The sequence below is a fragment of the Hetaerina americana genome, unplaced genomic scaffold, assembly GCF_022747635.1.
Source record: "Hetaerina americana unplaced genomic scaffold, ioHetAmer1.1.p SCAF_1, whole genome shotgun sequence".
In the NCBI taxonomy this organism is placed as follows: domain Eukaryota; kingdom Metazoa; phylum Arthropoda; class Insecta; order Odonata; family Calopterygidae; genus Hetaerina; species Hetaerina americana.
Window position 1 is genome coordinate 1188922 of NW_027286069.1, and position 21110 is coordinate 1210031.

The 21110-nt window shown below is 36.2% G+C and overlaps 1 protein-coding gene across 1 annotated transcript in view; it reads right to left on the reverse strand.

Moving 5' to 3' along the window:
• Positions 1-21110, reverse strand: part of Sema1a (semaphorin 1a) — a 303018-nt gene that overhangs the window by 11492 nt on the left and 270416 nt on the right. Inside the window, exons 6-14 of the mRNA XM_071584531.1 lie at positions 7815-7925; positions 6731-6818; positions 5411-5515; positions 4917-5005; positions 4547-4688; positions 3918-4120; positions 3210-3355; positions 1204-1286; positions 522-759 (exon numbers count right to left, since the gene is read on the reverse strand). Coding sequence (XP_071440632.1) covers positions 522-759; positions 1204-1286; positions 3210-3355; positions 3918-4120; positions 4547-4688; positions 4917-5005; positions 5411-5515; positions 6731-6818; positions 7815-7925 — 1205 coding nt within the window. The remainder of the gene's footprint in view (positions 1-521; positions 760-1203; positions 1287-3209; positions 3356-3917; positions 4121-4546; positions 4689-4916; positions 5006-5410; positions 5516-6730; positions 6819-7814; positions 7926-21110) is intronic.

Here is a 21110-nt window from a genome sequence, read left to right on the forward strand (position 1 = left end):
GTCTCCGGGTGGCAACACAAGGGGAGCCAGGTGAAAGAAATCAAAGGCAAGGATTTATCACTACCCAGGTACATGCATGAAATGCCATTTTGAAACATCCTCATGAACTTATCCACATTTAATCGTCATAATGTATTATTTCAAGCAGGTCTATATCCTGCCAAAGTACTCATTCTATGAAGACCAACAATCATTTTTTTATCAACTAAGATGACTAATTCACTTCCTCTTCTGACATTATATTTAAGTTCACATTCTTTCTACCCCTAAAAAATAGGTTACATTTTACCTATGGGTCACATTATACCTTAAAATTTTTCATTAAATTAGTGAATTGCTCATGAAAGTACACCTTTGTATTTCAAAGAAGATTTTGATTCAAGGAAAGCATGCAAGAGCATGGGATCCCTTAATTTTAAGCATTCTCTAAATTGCAGTGATTCATAAAATCTACAGATAATGGAATTGCAGATGGAAATCAAGTGGTAAACAAAACCACTAGACAATAATAAATGCCATACCTGCACGAAAGGATCTTGTCAGAGTAACATCGATGCAAACGCAATGACTGCACTTCATGATCTGATACAACGATAAGCCGACCATCTTGCACAGAACCCCTTGTTTCACGCACAACTTTCAAGTTTCTTATAGGCACATTCGGTGGGAACACTTGAATTTCTTCAATAACCACAGGGTTCACACGCTTGATTGTATCAGCTGAGTCTGCATTAACTGCTTTTATCACCTTTCCATTATCTAAGGGAAAAATTCATTTAATCAATAAATTTCAAATATCAGTTTGGGTTTTATGAAAGAACAGTTAAAAGAGTAATAGGCAATCAATGAAAGCAGAAATTCATATTAGGGCATTTCAAATGAGAGCATCTATCTATTACAGTAATCATTCTGAAGATTGACATTGATATGCTAGGGAAGGAGTCAGCTTGAACAGTTTTCCAATGATCAATGAATCAATCTGTGCCATTTGTCATGTAAAATCCACATAGGGAGAGGAAGGACAATGCCTTCCCTCTCCTGTTTCCTGCAAAGTTCTGTTGAACAGAAAATCACACAGCTTCGACTTTGGACGAGGTTGTCCAAAGGAGACACAGATTTTGAGCCCAAGGCACAATCAATACCCACAGATAGGTTATTGAAACTAAATACATTCAGTGTAATCCAATGCCAACGGTATCTTACCTGTACCAATGAAGAGAACATCATAGGTATTTCCGCCAGGTGTTTTGATCTGGGGATCAACAGCGATCTGAGTGAACCTATAACTGAAATGAACAAATGTTCACCGATTAAAAACAAATTCAAATACAAGAAAAATAATTAGGTTCATAAAGGTCCCATAAAAAATAGAGTGATTAATATTATGTAATTAACATTAGTAATAGGCCAATAAAAAAATGAAAATTTTGAAACTCTTGCATGACAGCAATGACAAATTAACAAATGGCAGCAGTCCATGACATATTCAGTGTGCGTTCCACTACATTGAGTTGAATGCATTCTGTTGTTCTATCGTTTGTATTGAGGTATTGTATGCCATTTTATAAACTTTTTGTTCCCAGCTAAAATATGTCCAATGTACACTTGAGGTCATGCAATATTTTTCAAAACATCACTAATGGCACTAAAGAAAGTGGCAAAATCAGTTTTTAGCAGCTAAGATAGTGTTAGTCTTGACACCCACTGGGAAAGTCAACATCTATTCACATTATGAGTTTTCAAACTGGTGGCACAACTACAAAAATGCATGATGTGAAATTTATCCTGGTAATTATGTTATTATCCTTCACTTAGGGGAACAACTCCTCAGTTATAAAAAAAGAAATATAATAGAAAACAATATGGCTGAAGCCAGCTTTCCCAAATGTATCACATAGGTCCATGGAAGGGTGGCTCCAAAATTAGCCAAAGCAGAAAACCAACTCTTCTAATATGAAACATGTATCCACAGTAAATAATAATTTAATTTTATACGTCTTTGTTATTAAGCAAATTCTCTTACATTGCATTAATACTTAAAATCATACACTCATTTAATTCCATAAAGGTGAGTGAAGAGCAATAAAGAATCAGAATGAATACTTCATTTACCATTGAAGAGTAGAGCAATGTTTTTGTAGCTTATGCCATAAATTTGATAGAAAGGGAGAAATTACTATTCATATATAAAACAGTCAGTTAAAAGATTATGGCTGCATTAGATTGTTATTGCACGATCATAACTGACGTGAGCCAAATACGTACATCTTCAATCACGGATACGAAAATTCACATCAACTAAAACACAATTATTAACTAATGACAGTCCATATTCAGAGAAATGAAAAATGTCACAGCTTCTGAGAGTAGATGCTTCAAGGAAATCCAAAGAGAAATTCATGAGATGACTCAGTAACAAAAGTGATAAAATGATTCAACAAAGATTATGGCCTAGGATAACCATCGATTCACTAGTGTAATTGCATTTATCATTGAACACCCCTTTTAAAGAACAGTTTCACAATAAATTTTGGCAATAAAAATGTCCTAATAACACAAAGTAAATTCTTGATTACATTTGAGCAAATTAGCCATTTTATAGATATGCATATTTAAGGCAAGAATTTCATTCCACCAATTTTTCTCTCTGTTTCTTAAGACAATTCAGCCAAAATATCACATAATGATGTTAGTATTTCAATGCAAATTAAACTTCTAGAAAACCTTTGCTTGGCAATCAAATTATTTACTGCATAAAAAGCAAATAATAATGGCGGCTGAAAACCTCACAATTACCATTCATAAAAGGTAATTACTTTCCTTATTGATGCAAAATGAATGGGTTAGTTACGATTGCTTAATCGTACATGTAGTACAACAGGGGCATATATAGGGGGGATTGAGAGCATTTTAACCCCCTCCAAGACCAAAAAATACACCTTATGGAAGGTAAGTAATGAGAGTTCAAAGTTATGAGTTTAAAAAAGCAATAAGTTAGCACTAAGAAATAATAAAATTTGAGATCAGGTGCTCTAAAAGCATTGGCTGCACCAAAAGGTAAACTGACCAATGAAGCATACCATTTTTAAACAGGCCAATTTTTATTTCTCACAGTTTTCGAAGTTGCAGCTTAACTCTCATACTTAAAAAACACAACTGATCACAATTTTATCATTTCTGAACAGCTATAAATTAAAAATCATACTAACTGAAAACTTGTCCTAATAACGATAGGTTCACCAAAGAATGATGGAACAGATTCATCCATCAATGAGTGAGTCTTGATAAAGTTCAGTGTGAGATCTGGAAGTGTCCTGGAGTCATTGACACATTGGCCAGGTCGTGGGTCGGGGACCTGAAATGAAACCACAATTAATATGCCATTAAAAATCAATAATTAAATGAAATATATCTAAAGATTACAAATTTTTTCCTCGGCAAAGGCATTGCACATTTAAACTCTATTACAAGAAATATAAAAACTTGTAAATATAGTTACATTTGTTCGACATAGTTTAGGTTAGAGCATATGTTCAACGTGGGAGAGACAATATAATTGATAGAAATGATGCACAATGATCTATTATGGCTGTAAGAACAAAATACAATAAAAAAAGCTGAGCATTTGTGAAATATGTTCTCCATAAACTCTCCAAAGGGAAGTATGATGAGATTATGTTCACTGAATTATAGTAATACTAAAGTAAATGGCTAGTTGAAACAGCTGTTTATGATACTCATTGTTATGATTTGGTTATATAGTGCAATTTTACTGAAGATGAAATCTGAAGAGAAATTACCATCATAATGTATGCCGTGAGTAAATGACAGGATAAACCAGGATTACAGAACTCTTGATGAAAGAAAAAATTATTAGGGCAATAAACCTTTGCCTAATTGAATGAAGTAGATCTTACCTTGATGCTCTGCACTGGAAGCCAGTTTGCATTCAGAGCAGCCTGCTCTTTAAATGCTCCTTCGAATGTATCAGAAATATCTTGTAAAGCAAAAGCACATACTGCTGAACCACTGATACTATTTGGTGGAGTTGTAAACACTGCATAAATCACTTGAGCTGTTTGCCCCCCATAAACTCCTTCAATTAGTTCAGTTGATGATTCTGGAAGTAGGAAAAATATGAAGTGAAGATGAGCAAGAATTCTAACAATTTTTCAAATATTCATTGTCACTCATGAAAATATAGTTTAAAAAAAAAGAATAACTACATGAAGTTAAAGGGGATAAAAAAACCAAAGAAAAGTGCCTACATAATGGAAATAAAACTAAGCGCCTAGCTCTCAAAAAAAGCCTGCGTATGCAACTGCACAACCTTGAGGAGACACTTTCGATTCGGTCAATTCTTTGAAAGAGCAAATAACTTATAATTATCAATGGCGTTAACCAATTTAAGAATTCTTTCATGTGGAATAATGAAATTAACCTTGAAAAAATTACAGGAAACAGGTAAGAGATACATATCTAACAGAAACTAGTTTATCATGCAAAACTTGCTACCCAAGCCCAATAGAATGTAAAAACAACATACGTATTTCATTGAAGTGAAAGGGGAATTCTCCTTGTACTGAGCAATTCAGCCTGGCCTTCAAGAATGATGTCCAGCGATTCCTAAAGCGATGCGGTCCACCTCTATCCATCTTACATACCCTGGCTACCCTGGAGTAAACGGACTAAAAGAAAGCACAGACTTTATTACTTAAAACACATTCGACCACAATGAATAAATAGATGCATCTTCTACATTAAAGTAAAATGAAAAGCAAATAACAACCATTTTATTTACATACAATAATTCTGAACACAAATTCATAATTAGAGAATATTGTTCAAATCACTTAAATATAGATGAATGTTTTCTACCAATTGCTCACATAAATATTTGTGCAACATGCACTTACCTTTCCACAGTTAATATATTCAACAGCAGTCTCTCGAAAGAAGAAGAAAACAAAGTCTCCCATGGTCATTGAGCTCACAAAGTTAGGGGCTGCAAAATGAAACATTAACACTTGAAAATAGTGCATCATAAGGAAGTCAATACCAACATAGAACCGAAGTAACTAATTGGCAAAATTAGTAAGTTTTACTTAATAGAGAGTAAGTTAATTACACAAATTATTTAGAACAGAGTAAATAAATTACACGCATTATTTTGGAAAATGAATGACTTGTAAAAGCAAGAGGAAACAAGGGAACAATTTGAGGAATTTGGTAAATTTTAATGAACACTCGATGAATAGTTGACATCATTAAATCCACTATCATAAAACACATAGCATTTGTGACCCTGGGACTGACAGAGAATTACATTTGAAATATTGAGAGGCCAACATCTAAAAATAATGTTTTAAAGATGTGCAGTATTAACTTTGTAAAATGAGAGTAAACTAACCATTGAGACTCATTGAGTCATATTGCTCTGTTTGAAGGGGCCCACGGTAGATAATGGGATCCATGCCAGAGAAATCGGCAACTGTACCAGTGTATAGGTCACCATCTAAAAAAATGGAAAGGCCAAAATTAGAACCATACACCTCGCTTGATAATTAAAGATTTTCTTTATCAATCAGATGATCACTAAGAATAAAATAGTAGTAGTTACAATTGCAGATAAGACTGCTATAACATGATTGATTCCTTCCACTGCTACCTTCCAATCACTACAAGTAAGTTCAGGCTGAGTCTCTAAATTCATCCAAATTTGTCTTTATGTGATTTAACATATTTTTTGCTCATCTTGTGTCTCAGGAATACAACTTAATGCTTTTGTTTAAAAAAGATAACAATTTAGAAACATAAACATGGCAAATTAGCATACGGAAAAAATTCTATTGCATAATAAATGACTAACTCATTTAATTTAGAATTTCCTGGTATGTCATTAAATTATGAAACTCTCAGCTGATTCTCATAGTCTCGGGAGGAAAGGAAATCTCATGTCAGACTCACTACGCAAATCAGGAATGTGGAGAGTTTCTCTATTATCAATTCCATTCCATACAATTATGAAGAAAATCCAAAGACTAAAGTTAATAGCCATTATTTTTACCGCCTTTTGGCAAGGCAATACCATGCAAATATTGGCACACAATGGATGTTTAAGTGATTATATACAAAATAATTATACTTACGAGCATTAAAAATTCACTATGAACCCAATTAATGGTGAACTCACATTCAATCCTTGATGTGGTCATGAACCCCACCTCGACCACATCATGTCAATAGCTACGTTTTATGACTGCTTCATTTGTACTTTTTTCTTGAAAATTTATGTAATTGTAAATAGAAAAATGACAAAAAAGAAATAGATATTCCATGTCAAACTACAGATGTTTCATTTTGAGTTTTTTGGAGCACTCCTGTCACATCAAAATCGTCACTGCAAAGGCACTCAGGCTAGATTAAGGCTGGTGAATGACTGGCGAATCATATCTTGGGAAGCCCATCCTTTCAAGGATTGACTCATTAAATTGGGTGAAATTAGACTTCTTGATCATAATTTTTCCCCAATACTGAGGTTACTCAGGCATGGTTGTCCACATTACGTAGCCCAAGAATTTCAATAGAATTTATTCTTTTACAGTGACTTCCATTAAATATATCCGGGTTGACAAATAATTCACTACTTAAAAATGTGTGACATATACTTTATTAGCAGGCTTTCTTGACTGGACAGTACTAATTTAACTTACATTTAAATTTAACTTACCAACAAAAACAGCGGTGCTGTTTTGCTGGGGATCATATGGACATAGTGCCTGCCCAGGTTTCTCTTTCTCCACTGTATATGTTCCACTCTGTAACGATAGAAATCATAGATTCCTGTTTGATGATGTGCATTTTGGAGACAATATATTTTCAATTGATATCAAAATAGATGTAATAATATTGATTCATCTTGTGTCAATATTGACATGAAGAATAGGTTGATCTAAAAAATATAAATGTACGTGAAGGCTTAAAACAACACTCAAAATATACAACAGTCAATTCAAAATAGAATTATTAAGGTAATAACAAAGTGCATAATACAATTTTCCCAGTCTAAATTATTAGACACTAGGAGTTTTGAACAAAATTCACAATTCCAAATTTTTCCGTTCTAGTCATATACCAAAAAAGAGTGCATCAGATAAATGAGAGAATGTGAATGAGGAAATCTAATCAAGTGATGTTCATTCATCACTTCAATTTACACAGGGGCACTTAATGCATGTAAGTATACTAGCACCCACATTCAATTTGACCGACCTATAAAAGGCTAGATATTATTCTAGTATAACTTACGTTAAAAATATAAAATTTGTCAATAACCACAGCCACTAAGTTTACTATATGTTGTAATGAAGTTCTAACACACAGGGATCATCAAAATTTTTTAATAATTGGCCTCATTTATGAATTAAAATATGGATATGGTGGGGAAAGTGAATAAATACTACCTTGATCAAAAGTATGCACACATTTTACTGGAATGCAATGTTCTCAATTGCACACCTTGTTAAATTTATATGCTTTAGCCTATAATTAGAATTCTTGTAGCAAAGAATACGAAAGCCAAAACTTTATTTTATTGAAAAAACAATAAGGATATGCCACTGAGCTACAAATACATCAAATTTTCAAAAAATAGATCAGAAGGATCGATCACTCAATGAAACTGAAATCGGAAGAACTGGGACGGTTACGGATTATTCTGAGCACCATGTTCTCATGTTTTTTATTTGGACATGAACTTATCATGACTAAATGAGAATACGTTAACTGCAGGCTATATAAACCAGCATAGATACCTGGACAGAATATTCTCTGCAGATTGGCTTGAAGGAGTTGGTGCCACATATCAGGTACCTCCCTGGGCTGCCCGCTTGAGTCAGGATGCGAATGTAATTTTGACAGTTTTCCTGAGAAGGCAAAACATTGAAACATTTTAGAAATAATGTCAGCAGTGCATATAACCATTATGAGGCTGGTTTCTGCCCTGGGTATCTGCGGCTTCATTCAGAATGTCAAGGAATAAAATTCTTCAGAAATAGTAGCAGTTATCACAGAAGGGATACCAGTGACTTCTAAAATCATTTGCACCAAGTAGGACTAATTTAAGGAGGGTCCTGTTGACTGGGCACCGTATTGAATGAGAGTTTCTTACAGGATTAGATTTTAATGCCCCCTTCCATTGATTCTTAATTCAGTTGAAGTTTTTACCTTGGGGCCAAGGACTTATATGTCACACTATTCTCAGTCCAGCGACTGAGAAAATGTTTATAATAAGAAACATCCAAAGCTGGAGACTATCCATGTCTTAACTATCCATGCAATCCCATATTTACAAATATTTAATTAAACAAAAGTAATAATTGCTAATTAAAACAATAATATATTTTCATTTAAGGATTATAAGAGCCCTGCTCAATTCTGATGTCTTTTGGATATAATCCCAGGTTAGGTTCATTGTATAAAATAACACTCTCAATACAACTGTTCCAGCAAAACCTTTCAATCACTAATAAACGCTGCCATTAAAAAGACTAGGGTTAATTCACCACACGAGTTTGAGAATGTGATTCATGAGAGTGACTGGTATTCCTTAACACACCCTAGTGATCAAGTGATTGTAAGTTTGTTTTATTTTCTATTAATTTTGCTTTTTTGTGTGTGATTGAGGTACACATGGGTCACTGTTTCCCAAACACAATTAAGTGACCTAGTGTGTGTGTTCCCTATCTTTCCCCTTACTTGTAACTTTGTTTCCACCTCCCCCCTTTACAAACCTAGTGCCAATCAAGTTTACGGTCTCGGCTATTTTGTTTCAATTGCTTCACGACCGTAGGTACGTTCATTTTATATTTACATATAAATTCACCCACTCGAAAAACTCTTGCATTTCCTATTATTAGACCTATTTACATATGCAGTAAATTTATAGCAGTGGCCATCAATGCCTCGGCCTCATGGACTAACAAACTCACAATTTTGAATCCAGTGAGCCACTTAATATGAATTAATTCAAAAAGAACATCTATAAAAATAATGGTATTAGAAGTAGTATTTATTGATATGAAACATTGATTAAACTTATTTAATTATAAAAATAAAAATATTTCTTTCACTCAATCAAAGTACAATAATTCTATTTGCTTACTCAATCATATTTTAGCATCTATCTCTATTTTGAGAGAGGTAATCATTGATTTTTCCTAGAAAGAAATTGATTTTTGAAAAATTAACTGAATTTACACACGCTCAACATTTTGTCTATATCTCATTAATTTTCATACACAATTGACAAAGAAGTGCTTCAATTGCCGTCCACCAGAGAAAGACATGCTGGAAGGATAATTTGCTAGCATAGCGACCTTGAATGGCCCGTCATATTTTCACAGCCAAGGTGATCATCATTATAAGAATGAACCATTGATAAAACTAATATGTTTCTAACATCTCTTCACTGCAAATAATTCATTTTTTAACTCTTGACACAATGTTGACGTTTTACACTGTAGTGACAGGTGTATTTTGAAAAAAAACAACCTAGACTTGAATAAAATAGCCAAAAATAATATTATATCGCTAAAATACACATGATGGAAAAGCCAAATACAATAACTAGAAAAAGCAATTTTCAGAAAATGATGACCTAACTTGAAGAGATTTCATGCAAATATTTCATTTTGTAACATTTTTGAACATATTATGCTTTTTCTTCTGTAGCTAAGAACATTGAAATACATTCTCCGAGGGCTGATTTTTGTAATGCATACGAAAACTTGCCAACAACCTTTTAACCGCTCTGTCAAGAATCGATTCCCTTCTTCGTCGCTGATTTTTTTTAAATTAAGAAATAAATGTTGTTGTGAAAGTTTTTTATGGAATTGAGACAGTAAATCATCAATTCTTACATTAACATCCTTCATCCGTTTGTGATCAAGAACGATTGGACGCTTTGATTCTCATTAGTCTTTCTGACCGAAAGATATTAATAATTACGTGTATGATATTTCAATACTGCACGAAGATATGCAAAGATTTCAAGACGATGAGCTGAAGTTCTCTTTCGGTGAACCTAAGAGTTTTGAAATGCGGTATGTGCCTATTTTTATTCATTACAACTTAAATTTCCTCGAAACAATAATAATAAAAGGCCAATAAACTGTCTTAATGTCAGAGCTACAAGGTCTGTCCCAAAAGCAGTAGGACTGAGTTGATTTAAAAATACCTAGTGCCAGAATCAAAACATTCACCCAAAAGTCTTCGAAGTAGCACCCTTGTGCGTCCACACACTCTGCTACCAGCGGGTTTTCAACGCCTCGTACGCCTTCTGGAAGGCGGCGCCCGGAATGCTGGCTAAGCTCCCTCGTCACGGCCTGTTACAACGCTTCCACCGAGCCGTGGTGACGACCTTTCAGCCCAGATTTGAGGCGGGGCAAGAGGAAGAAGTTTGGTGGGACATTGTTTAAAAAATTTGGATCCTAACTCACATGGTCGAGAAGCTCTTGTCAGATCCGCGTTTTTTTTGTTCGTCCGAGAGCACTCGCGGCACCAACTTCGCACACACCTTTCTAATGCCTGTGTTTTCGGTCACAAGTCGATGCACATAACTTTTAGGGATTTCAAGTTCTTCAGAAGCCATGCGAACACTTCATATACGATCCCTGTCCAACAAAGCCTTCACTTTTGCAAGATTTCCGTCTCTTTTTGTGGGCGAAGAGCCTCTTGAACGTTCGGCGTCTGCAACATCTTCTCTCCATTCCTCCCGAAACAACTTGTGCCACTCAAAAACACCCGATCTACCCATATCGTCATCACCATAAGCTGCCTTGAGCATGTCATTAGTCCCTTTCCCGGTTTTTTTCCCAGTTTCACGCAAAATTTGATGGCGTATTGCTGTTCCAATAACAGGCTCATGACGGAGAGTAACGAGGTCACGTTATAGAGGTTTCGCAAACGAACGATCCTCACTCCGCAAAGGCTGGTAGCCAACTGTCACTGGCATGCGTCCTTTCCTGAGACTCCCCTTCCTCGAACCCAGCCATAGAAACTGCCGCCAGTCCGTTTGTCTATCCGTGAAAAAATGTCATACTCCTAGTGGGGCGTTAACTGTTTCAACCATACAACTGCGTAACACACAATGCGGTGCACTGGAAAAGTTTAAACAAGGCCTATAATGTAGAAATCCCTTCATTGCTAACCATGATAGATGTATCATGGGTGTCATTCCCTAAGAGAAAATTGTAGCATTTTCTTCCTCGCTCCATAAGTACAAGTACAAGCTACTAGTAAAACGGCAGAGAGGGAAATTAATCCATTTAACGCTCACCCTTTACTTTTCCACATCAAATTCAAGATTAATTTCTTGCCATGATACTCAACCCCTTTTATGGCATTTTTCGCTATTAATCCAAAATCATTTGCAGCTGACAGACGAAAATTATCATTCACCTGATCTAATTGACCACTTTCATTTTGACATGTGTTGAACTCCCTAGGAAACTTCAGAATATGCTTTATGCGCGAGGATGATGATTTTATATTAATTGAAGATGAGCACTTTGAAGAGATCAGATTAGTTTTCTGAGTCCCTTCTCCACTTAAAAACATTATTACTCTTCAATACTCCATTTGACGTATCATTTTCATAGAATAGGTTTGCTAATGCTGATCACAAACTCCTCCCAGAGTTGATCATCGATAAGATCTAAGCCTAGATTAAAATCTACAAACTAAGTCTCAACTGGCAAGCCAAAATGCCAATTACATATTACATCAAAGTAATTCTCCCAAACACACACACACACACATATATATATGTGTATATATATATATATATATATATATATATATATATATATATATATATATGTATGTATATGATTCGGGTATTAACTTTGGCTCAACGGCTGTAATATACTCTCACACTCGCTGAGTTACTGAGACCACGAGCAGTAAAATGAATTTTAGCCTGGACCAAAATTTTAAGACTGTGATTACCGCAAGCTTTAAGCACTTATCGAAAAGGAAAAATAATATATGTACATTTTGCATAAAGTCAGCTACAATACGAATTCAGCAATTGCACCACTCCGGGTGAAAAAACCTTTCATAGCACTGGACCTCCTGTCAATAGCTAGATACAAACGGCTTGACAACACAGCTCAACGGGAAGCATAAGTCGCAGGATATAAGCAATGAACACCAGCACTGACTTAAGGTAAGCCCTTCCCATCTTTTTTTGGCGTGCTTACTTGCTTCAGGTTTGCCATTTGGAGGACTTGGGTAAATTAACACGGTATCTACACTTCCTTAAATTAAAAAAATTATTATATTTTTCAAGAATAACTTTTATTTACTCAATATATAACCACTATGCCAAAATTAAATATTGGCCCGGAACAATTCTGCGTCTGAACATACTAAATGTGACTCGTTCAGAGGCACCGTCGCCCCAATTACGCAAACTTGAGCGAGTGAAACTCTTACTTCATTTTTAACTTTATTTCGGCGACAAACTTTGGGAGAAAGTTCTCGGAGAGATGAAAGTTATGAAAAATTGAACCGAATATTTCTCTGAAAATGTGCCTCCAGAGATGATATATCCATCCACCAACCGTTAGCCACATTTTCAAGACGCTGCACCCAGTTATTGGATCACCTACAAGTTTGTCTAAAGAGGAGGAATGCTAAATAACCAATGTCGTATAAAGACTTTCTTATTCGCTTTCACTGCATAAAAAATATACTTTAGCTCGGCAAGTTTTCTTCACTGAGAACAGAAGTTTCAGAAAGTGAGGTCAAACATGGCGTCGTGAGTATTTTGACAATGTTCAAAGAGAATTTAAAGCACGCAAAAAATAAATGCTAGCCAAAATATTAATCATAAAAATTACGTTTTCCCATTTTAATCCCAATGTTCAACCCTAATCGACGCTTCTATTTCATTATAATATTAACAGGCCGCCCACGGTATAATGTATCAAAAATGCACGCCTTAATAATTGCTAAATTCACTTTTTTCTCTAGAAAACACACAAAATGATTGCAATGTTGGTAATACAATTGCTATATCCGTTTAAGATATTATAGAAAAGAGCAGCGGAGGTAAGGGTTGTAAAGGGGTGCACAAATGCCAAAATATCTTTACTGGAGATCGCGAGCTCACATTTCTTAATTGGAAATACTAAGAGTTGTATTATTCGAAAATATAACTGAGGCTCTCTCAATACGGAAGTTATGCTAATAGTTTCTGTTAACATTTGCTACCATCGCGTAAATAGCATTTATATATATTTTTTGACGGACCGACCTTAAATAATTCACTCGACTGTACCAATCGAATGACCAAAATGTACTTTTCTTTGCAAATATCATTCACCTGGTCTCTTTATTTTCATTAGAAATCACCGGAGTCGCAGTATACGAGACTATATTCTTTTTCTCGATTATTTATGTTTTTTCCCCAGTTTCCAGGGGAAAATATTGCTTGATGAGGAAAAACCTATTAATAACGATACGTATAATCTATCTGCAAAGTAATTTACTTCATTCATAAATAAATTTCCCTGAATTCAAGTACCTTTTCAAATTAATGATGAAACCATTCATTAATTCCGTATGATTAGATCCATTTTGATTGCCTTTTTCTCTCTCTCCAGATAAGTTCAAGGAAATTTTACACACATTCATAAATTAAGGTAGCTAAGAGTGAAATTCGTTCCACACCAAATGATCTACTCATTTATATCCTTGTGAGACTTCAATATTTATTTATCTCTATCGCAACTTGCGCCTGGGAGAAGCTTTCAAAATACGCAGACATTCTCAACGTATTCACTGATCGTGCCCACGGATGTTCATTCCCCTCTTCTAACAGACTACGGGGAAAACCAAGCTCAATACGCGCTTCTCTTTGATAAATTTTTCACAGGCACTTAAATCGCAATCCACCAAGTCCCTTCAACGTAAAAGGGAAATAAAATGGGTTAAAAAAATTTCCGTACCACTTGTTCCTAGTATGTTTCAGTTTCTACAGAATATATTTTCGCAATAAAAATACACTACATATAATTTACATTGCTGCAGCCCTTGTTTCAATTTCGACAATATTTTTAGCAATAAAAATTCAATTTATTCCATATGTATATAAACAAACTCTAACTCTGAGCATAATTAAATACAGTTAAAATAAAAAAAACATAAAACCAAACAATACATGCATATCATACAGCAATGGAAGCATTTCTATGTAGTTATTTTTTCCTTCGCATTTAAGCAAGAAGTTTCACTAGAATTTATTTTCTTTCATTAAGGGCCTTCTTATCAGTTTTCTTATTTAGTCTTGGCATTACCAACGATCTTGCTATTTTCTTTCGATCAGATCACCACTCGGTAGGATGCCAATGAGCCTATTTTTAATTAATGAATTCGATAAACAGAAAAAAATTAGAATAAAAGTTTACAGTAATAAAACGAACTGGTACAACTAGAATTATTTTCAGTGAGCTAACGAATACGATTAGAAAGCCTCAAGAATTCCCCGGAGCAATTTTTGAAAATTGAAAGAGGGAAATTTAGGGTTTTCGCGCACAAAGATAAAAGAAACAGGAACAATTCCGATCTCCAACACCTGACTCCCAAGAATGGACCGAAATTTGGAAGGATTTTGTCCTTCCGGCAACCATTACGGCAAGTCCGATGAGACTGACAAGTGAGGATTCCGTCTTCTGTCCCTGGCACGCGAAGACTGCATGCTATACGAACAAAACGAAACGGCCGAGCAGAAAAAAGGAAATTTTTTAACAATAAATAAGAGAGAGCTCAAAGTTGATAGCATTTAATATGACAAGCATACATAAAAGAGAGATTTGGGCACACGCACCGCAATAATTTCGAAATTAAACGTTTCAGCCAATTAAATGAACAGCTTAAAAATTGATTACGAAGCACAAAGATTGCATTTATTTGATATTTTTTTCTGGAGTGGGTCTCAACTATGACTTCGTATTTTAACGTGTTGGATATTGATTAAGAGGTCCAGGATTCAAATCTGGGGAAAGTCTTTGAGCAATTAGTTGCATTTTCTGGATACATATTACGTTTTAGGGAAAAGTGTAAAAGAAGCAAGGAAAAAACTAGGCCCCATTCCCAACACCATGGCTCTTCATCCGAGGTATGCTCTATTTTAGCCACCTTTCAAAAACAATCTTCGAGTTGACAATCGTGAGGAAACATAATTGGGAAGGCTATGCAGTGGATGGAGCTAATATGCTTACCGTTACTTGGCGAAACCTTCCCTGGACAAACGATATGATTGTAATTTATAGCCAAAGAAGCATTGGCTCATTCGATAGGTCAGATTAGATAAGTCATTTTTCCAGTTTATACGAAATGAAATTGAAATGAACAGGAAACCATTATTCCTAGCGTGGTAAAAACATATATTTTCCTTAAAAATGAAAAAGCTGAGCGTTATTCTCAACAATGTCCGATTCTTGTATCCCTTAACCACAGCGATGCGCGGTAAATGAACTATCAATTAAAACGGCCTACTTGAATAATTGCCGTAGAGTGATAAGAGCAGGAAATTCCAAATGCTAAAATACTCTGAAAGGAGACTATGTACGTACATCTCTTAGGATTTATTATGTTTTTACTCGAGTTTTAATTTCGAATTAAGTTGCAGATATGCGGAACATTATGTACACAACTTTTCAAAACACGTCGATTTTAGCGTAAGTGGATGAAATATTACCAAGATAAAAAAATTAATTATGGAAAATTTTAAGAAATTTTTCGTCGTTGTACATCGATTTCTCGAGAAAGAAATAATACGGCACCTTGAGTAACAGTGCAAAAGAACAAGAAGTTGACGCACAAACCAAATTATCGAAGAAAGTTTTTCTTTTCCAAACAGATGCCAAATATACGCAGGTGATACAGAAAAGCTGTTGGAAAATCTTATACACATTTCTATGAACTTTTTCCACTTTTTACTGGCGACTCTAATCTTTCCAGAGAGAAATCATCAGAATGTACAGGATTTATCTTCAAGAACAAGTTGTAATTCAATGTGACAAGACGCAGTCAACTTGAATATACTTGTAACAACTTAAAAATTTGCTTACCATGAAACGGCTAACTTGCTAAGAAACGGCCAAGGAGGACTAAAAATTATTCCATGTTTCCAAAAGAGATCCGTTTATACAACTGAATAACTTCGAAAGAGGAACATTCTGCACCTGGAAGTCTATATCTAAGAGCAATACACCAAAAATACACAAGGAAACTGGGGAAAGTTTTAGAAAATAAAACTGAATGAAATAAATTCAGAGAGCAGAAGGCATCAACTTTTTCTTGTTTCGTAGTGCATTTTCAGATTAAATAATGGAATTGTACTCCAAATGAGTTATACATAAGTCTTCTGACAGCACCTTGAGGATCATCTTGGCACACCTTTTTAAATGGCTAAATCTTCTGTAAGAATGCAATGCACATGTTTGTCTGAATATTGCACTCTTCTGCTATCACATCCTGACACTTGGGGGTCAATCAGAATTGAGCATGTCTCTCACTTTTTGCACATTTCCTTAACAATGTCTTTTTGATGGATGTCCAGGGCATTCCTCATCGTCAACCTCCACTCTACCCTCCCGTGACAACCTGTATAACCAGAAAACCATCACTTGGTCCATTTCTCTATCTCCATAAGCATCCTTAACCATTGTCACGGTCTCCGAATCCAATTTTCCAATCTGAATGAGCATTTTTATCGCATATCCGTGGACAGTGACATCGTGAATTCGTGAAGTGACCGCCAAACAGGGATCCAGTCTAGCAGCAATCCTCGCATTATAAATGCCCACAGTGAGCTGACGTGGGTCGTGTTGCTTTCCCAAGATCTCCCATTACCTTTCCCTCCACAAATCACCTTAATCCAGCCATCTGCATTGGTGGCACAAAATCATTCTACTTGAAAATAAAAAATGAAATCAATACATACCTCCTTAGTGCAATGATATACATGTATGAATAGGACCAAAAAGGTTTAATAAACATATTTTAATGAAACATTTGTGTTTACACAACGTCGTGTGTTTACAAAACGTTTTTCCAAAAACACGATGTGAGCAGAAATAATTCTGGTCACTAAAATAACATAGTACTAAAATAAACTCGCGGTTACATCGATTAAAACAAATAGTTTCACGGTAGCCCGTTCGGTGAAACACTCGCCGACAACTCCGAGGGTCGCGGGATCGAGCCCAAGCCCGGACAAGAAATTTTTACCTCGAAGAATTTTCAATTCCCGAGTTTAGGTACGGTATTGATTTTCCTCCTTTGACTATATCTTTAAGGGCACAATTGCAACAACTTTAGGTTAAAACGCACGAAAGTATATTCGGAGACGGCGAGAGATCGCAGCTAAAATTCCATCGCTGGACCAGCACGAGGGAGATAATTCGTATTTTAAATCTTCTTACGCAACCAGAGGCGAAGGAGTTAATTAAAACTCGAATTGATGTTAGTGGTAGACGGAGAAGATGGTGGCAGTTAAGAGGAGAAAGGATAGGAGGAGCAGGGGATCGTGTTCGGGGGGAGGGGCACAGGAGAGAGAGGAGATAAAAGGAAGAGGAGGGTAAGATATAGATTCCGCTTCATTCCCATTACCGCAGCCAAAGTTTGATAATCGGATATCAGTTATTTTCAAGTACGTAGATAAAAACTATGGAAAATTTTCCTGTTCCGAAGATTTTAATCACACCTTCGGGAGAAGAGGGCCAGAAGACTTGATAACGGCTTAAGTTACGATGCAATACCGCATTTTTCATTTGAACACATTTAGACGCACGCCGGCACATTTTTTTCAAATGGATTCGCTGAAGATGAAATCTGGATTATGTATGCAATCGGCATAGGCGACAGAACCTCTAAAAGAAAAATGTATATATATATACTATATATAGCTCCAAACATTGCCCCGTACCTTGAATTTATATTTAACAAATCCCTCACAGAGTGCAAAGTACCCAAGATTCGGAAAACCGCGCAAATAACGCCTATTTTTAAAGGTGGTGACAGGGAGGATCCCAGTAATTACAGACCTATATCTCTCACTTCTATCTGTTGCAAAATCTTAGAGCACATAATTGTCAGTTCAATAATGAGACACCTTGACAATATTAACTTTTTAAGTGACAATCAACACGGATTCAGGAAAACTCGCTCCTGCGAAACCCAATTAGGATTATTTACACATGATTTACTTTTATCGGGTGAGAGAGGTAGGCAAGTGGATGCCATCTTCTTAGATTTTCAAAAGGCATTTGATAAGGTCCCACATGGTAAACTCATTCATAAATTAAAGGTCGCGGGTATAAATAAGGGCGCCATAAGTTGGGTTAAAGATTTTCTTTCGGAGCGGGAACAGAGGGTAGTCCTTGATGGCGCTAGTTCCGACAGCGTTCGAGTCACGTCAGGGGTACCTCAGGGAAGTGTGATCGGGCCGTTGCTTTTCTTGATTTTTGTTAACGATTTGAACCGCGAAGTGAAAAGTAAAATTAGGATGTTCGCGGATGACACGGTGATCTATCGGGAGATATCTGGGGATGAGGATCGTTTTATTCTAGAGCAGGATTTAGATTGCATTACTAAATGGTGTTCTAACTGGGGATTGACTCTAAATTATAATAAATGTTCAGTGGTAAATTTCTTTAAAAGATCAACGGGATTTGCTTACAAATTAGCTGGAGGTGACCTAGCAGTAGTTGATACGGTGAAATACCTAGGTGTCACATTCACAAAAGACTTAACTTGGGGGACTCACATACGTAAAGTCTGCGGTCAAGCATATAAAAAATTGGGATTCATTAGACGCATTGTCGGCAAAAGTGACTCGAAGGTCAAGGAACGTTGTTACCACGCTCTTGTAAGGCCTCATTTAGAATACGCATGCAGCGTGTGGGATCCGAGTGAAAAAGGTCTCATTCGGGAAATTGAGAAGGTTCAACGCCGGGCAGCCCGTTTTGTAAAAAATTCCTACGATAAAACGCAAAGCGTCACCGAAATGCTCATGGATTTGGGGTGGGAATCATTGGCTGAGAGACGATTCAATGCAAGATTGAAATTATTAAATAAATTTAGATCCGCATGTTTCAGCACCGAGGTCTCGCAAATTATTCGTACTCCTACATACATTGGTCGCTTGGATCATGCATATAAAATTCGGGAAATAGATGCCAGAACTAGCCGACTCAAGGACTCCTTCTTCCCACGGACAATACGGGATAGCAACTGCAGGGTTATAGATAGCAAAAATTCCACTTGCCACCCTCAGCGTCTAAAAAATAATTAGTTGTATTTAAATGCATGCTCTTCCACTAACCTTATGTGTTTTGCTATAATAACCCATTCTTTCCGAATGACCTCATTCGTGTTCCGTTCATCTGTTTTTAAGTTTCCCTTTCAATCCCTCGTCCCTCTCCGCGGGGGCAAATTCCTGCTACCTGCAACGTTGGGTCGCATTCCCTGCCAATTAGAGACTCTTTGGGGGTAGAGTGTTTCGTGGTGCATTTTCATGTGGTAGTGATGTTTCAATTTCTTGCTTGTTGTGTCCTGGCTTCCGTGTTGTAGAATGTCTTTCGTGCTGCATCATGGGGTGCAGTTTTTTAGTTGTTTTGCGGTATATGTGTTTGCATGAGTATTGGATGAAGGGATTTTTGCATGAGTGTGTGCGCTGCTGTGGGTGTAATTTTCCGTGTTGTTTTTTTTGCATGTGGTATTTTTCTTTTTTACGGTTGGTGACCTAACACCCCCCGCGGCTTGCGGGGTATGTAGATGTAGATGTATATATATGTATCAATCATTCATTCATATAAATATATATATATATATATATATATATATATATACACACATATATATACGTACATATATATATATATATATATATATATGAGTATTTATTCGCCGTTTGGCGGGATTTCGTGTTTGAATGTGTATTTGGCCAATGTGGCTCATCTCTTTCTTCTGGCTATGCGTGCCACGAAACGCACTGTTCTTTTCCTGTATGATGTTGTATGAATTCTAACCACTGACCTTTCCTCTTGTGTATTGTCTATTTCTCCTTTGGTGGGTGAAACAGCCCCCTGACGCCATCTCTTGGCTAAAGAATCGGGGCGCTTGGCGACATATAAGACCCACGGATCTCAGGGTAAATTACATGTCCTCGATAGCTCAAGTGGTTAAGAGCATCCGCCCGGCAAGTGGAAAGATCCGGTGTTCGAGTCCCGGTTGAGGAAATATTTTTACTCTTGTGATCCGTTCGATTCCGCCTTCCCCACCTCTATTGTGTTCGTCCTTTATACGTGTTCCTATCCCTTTTCCTTATATATGTTTCTGTATATATGAGTATATATATATATATATATATATATATATATATATATATATATATATATTTATATATATAAGGGGCTTTTGGAGTCCATTTTGAAGCACTTAAAAGAGATTTTCAAGTTTGCTTCTAAGTTTTCCCGAAATTGCGTTTGAATGACAAATTTATGGTTTCAAATTGATTGCATTAAACGCAGTACGCGGGGAATTCTAATCCGTGGGGATGGTCTGCTCTGTTTGGACAGGGACGGAACTAACAAGAGGACGAGGCAGACTTGAAACGAGGTCTTTGTGGGCGAGTTAAGCGACGCACAAAGCGCGCCACGCCACGAGATTCAACAACGGCGGTCCATTCCACGACGCCGTCTGCTGTGGCATTTCATCCATCACCAAAATACATTTCGACATGGTGACGCTTAAAACATGCCATTCAACCATCGTTAGCACTGTCCAACACGCCAAGTCCTCGGCATTTAATATTAAAATGAATTATGAACAAAGACAAGGGCTAAAAATGAACTAACTTTTAGACAAAATAAACTTAAAAAGCTACTTCCACGTTCTATGATGATGGCTGCATTGCCTCAGAGTCCGCAAGTTTCATACAAAGGTACGTAATTACATGGAATCAAAATCCTTTTTGCTCACATGTCGAGGGCATGAAGGATTTTGCCTTTCTTTATGACGACTGAAATGCCAGATCA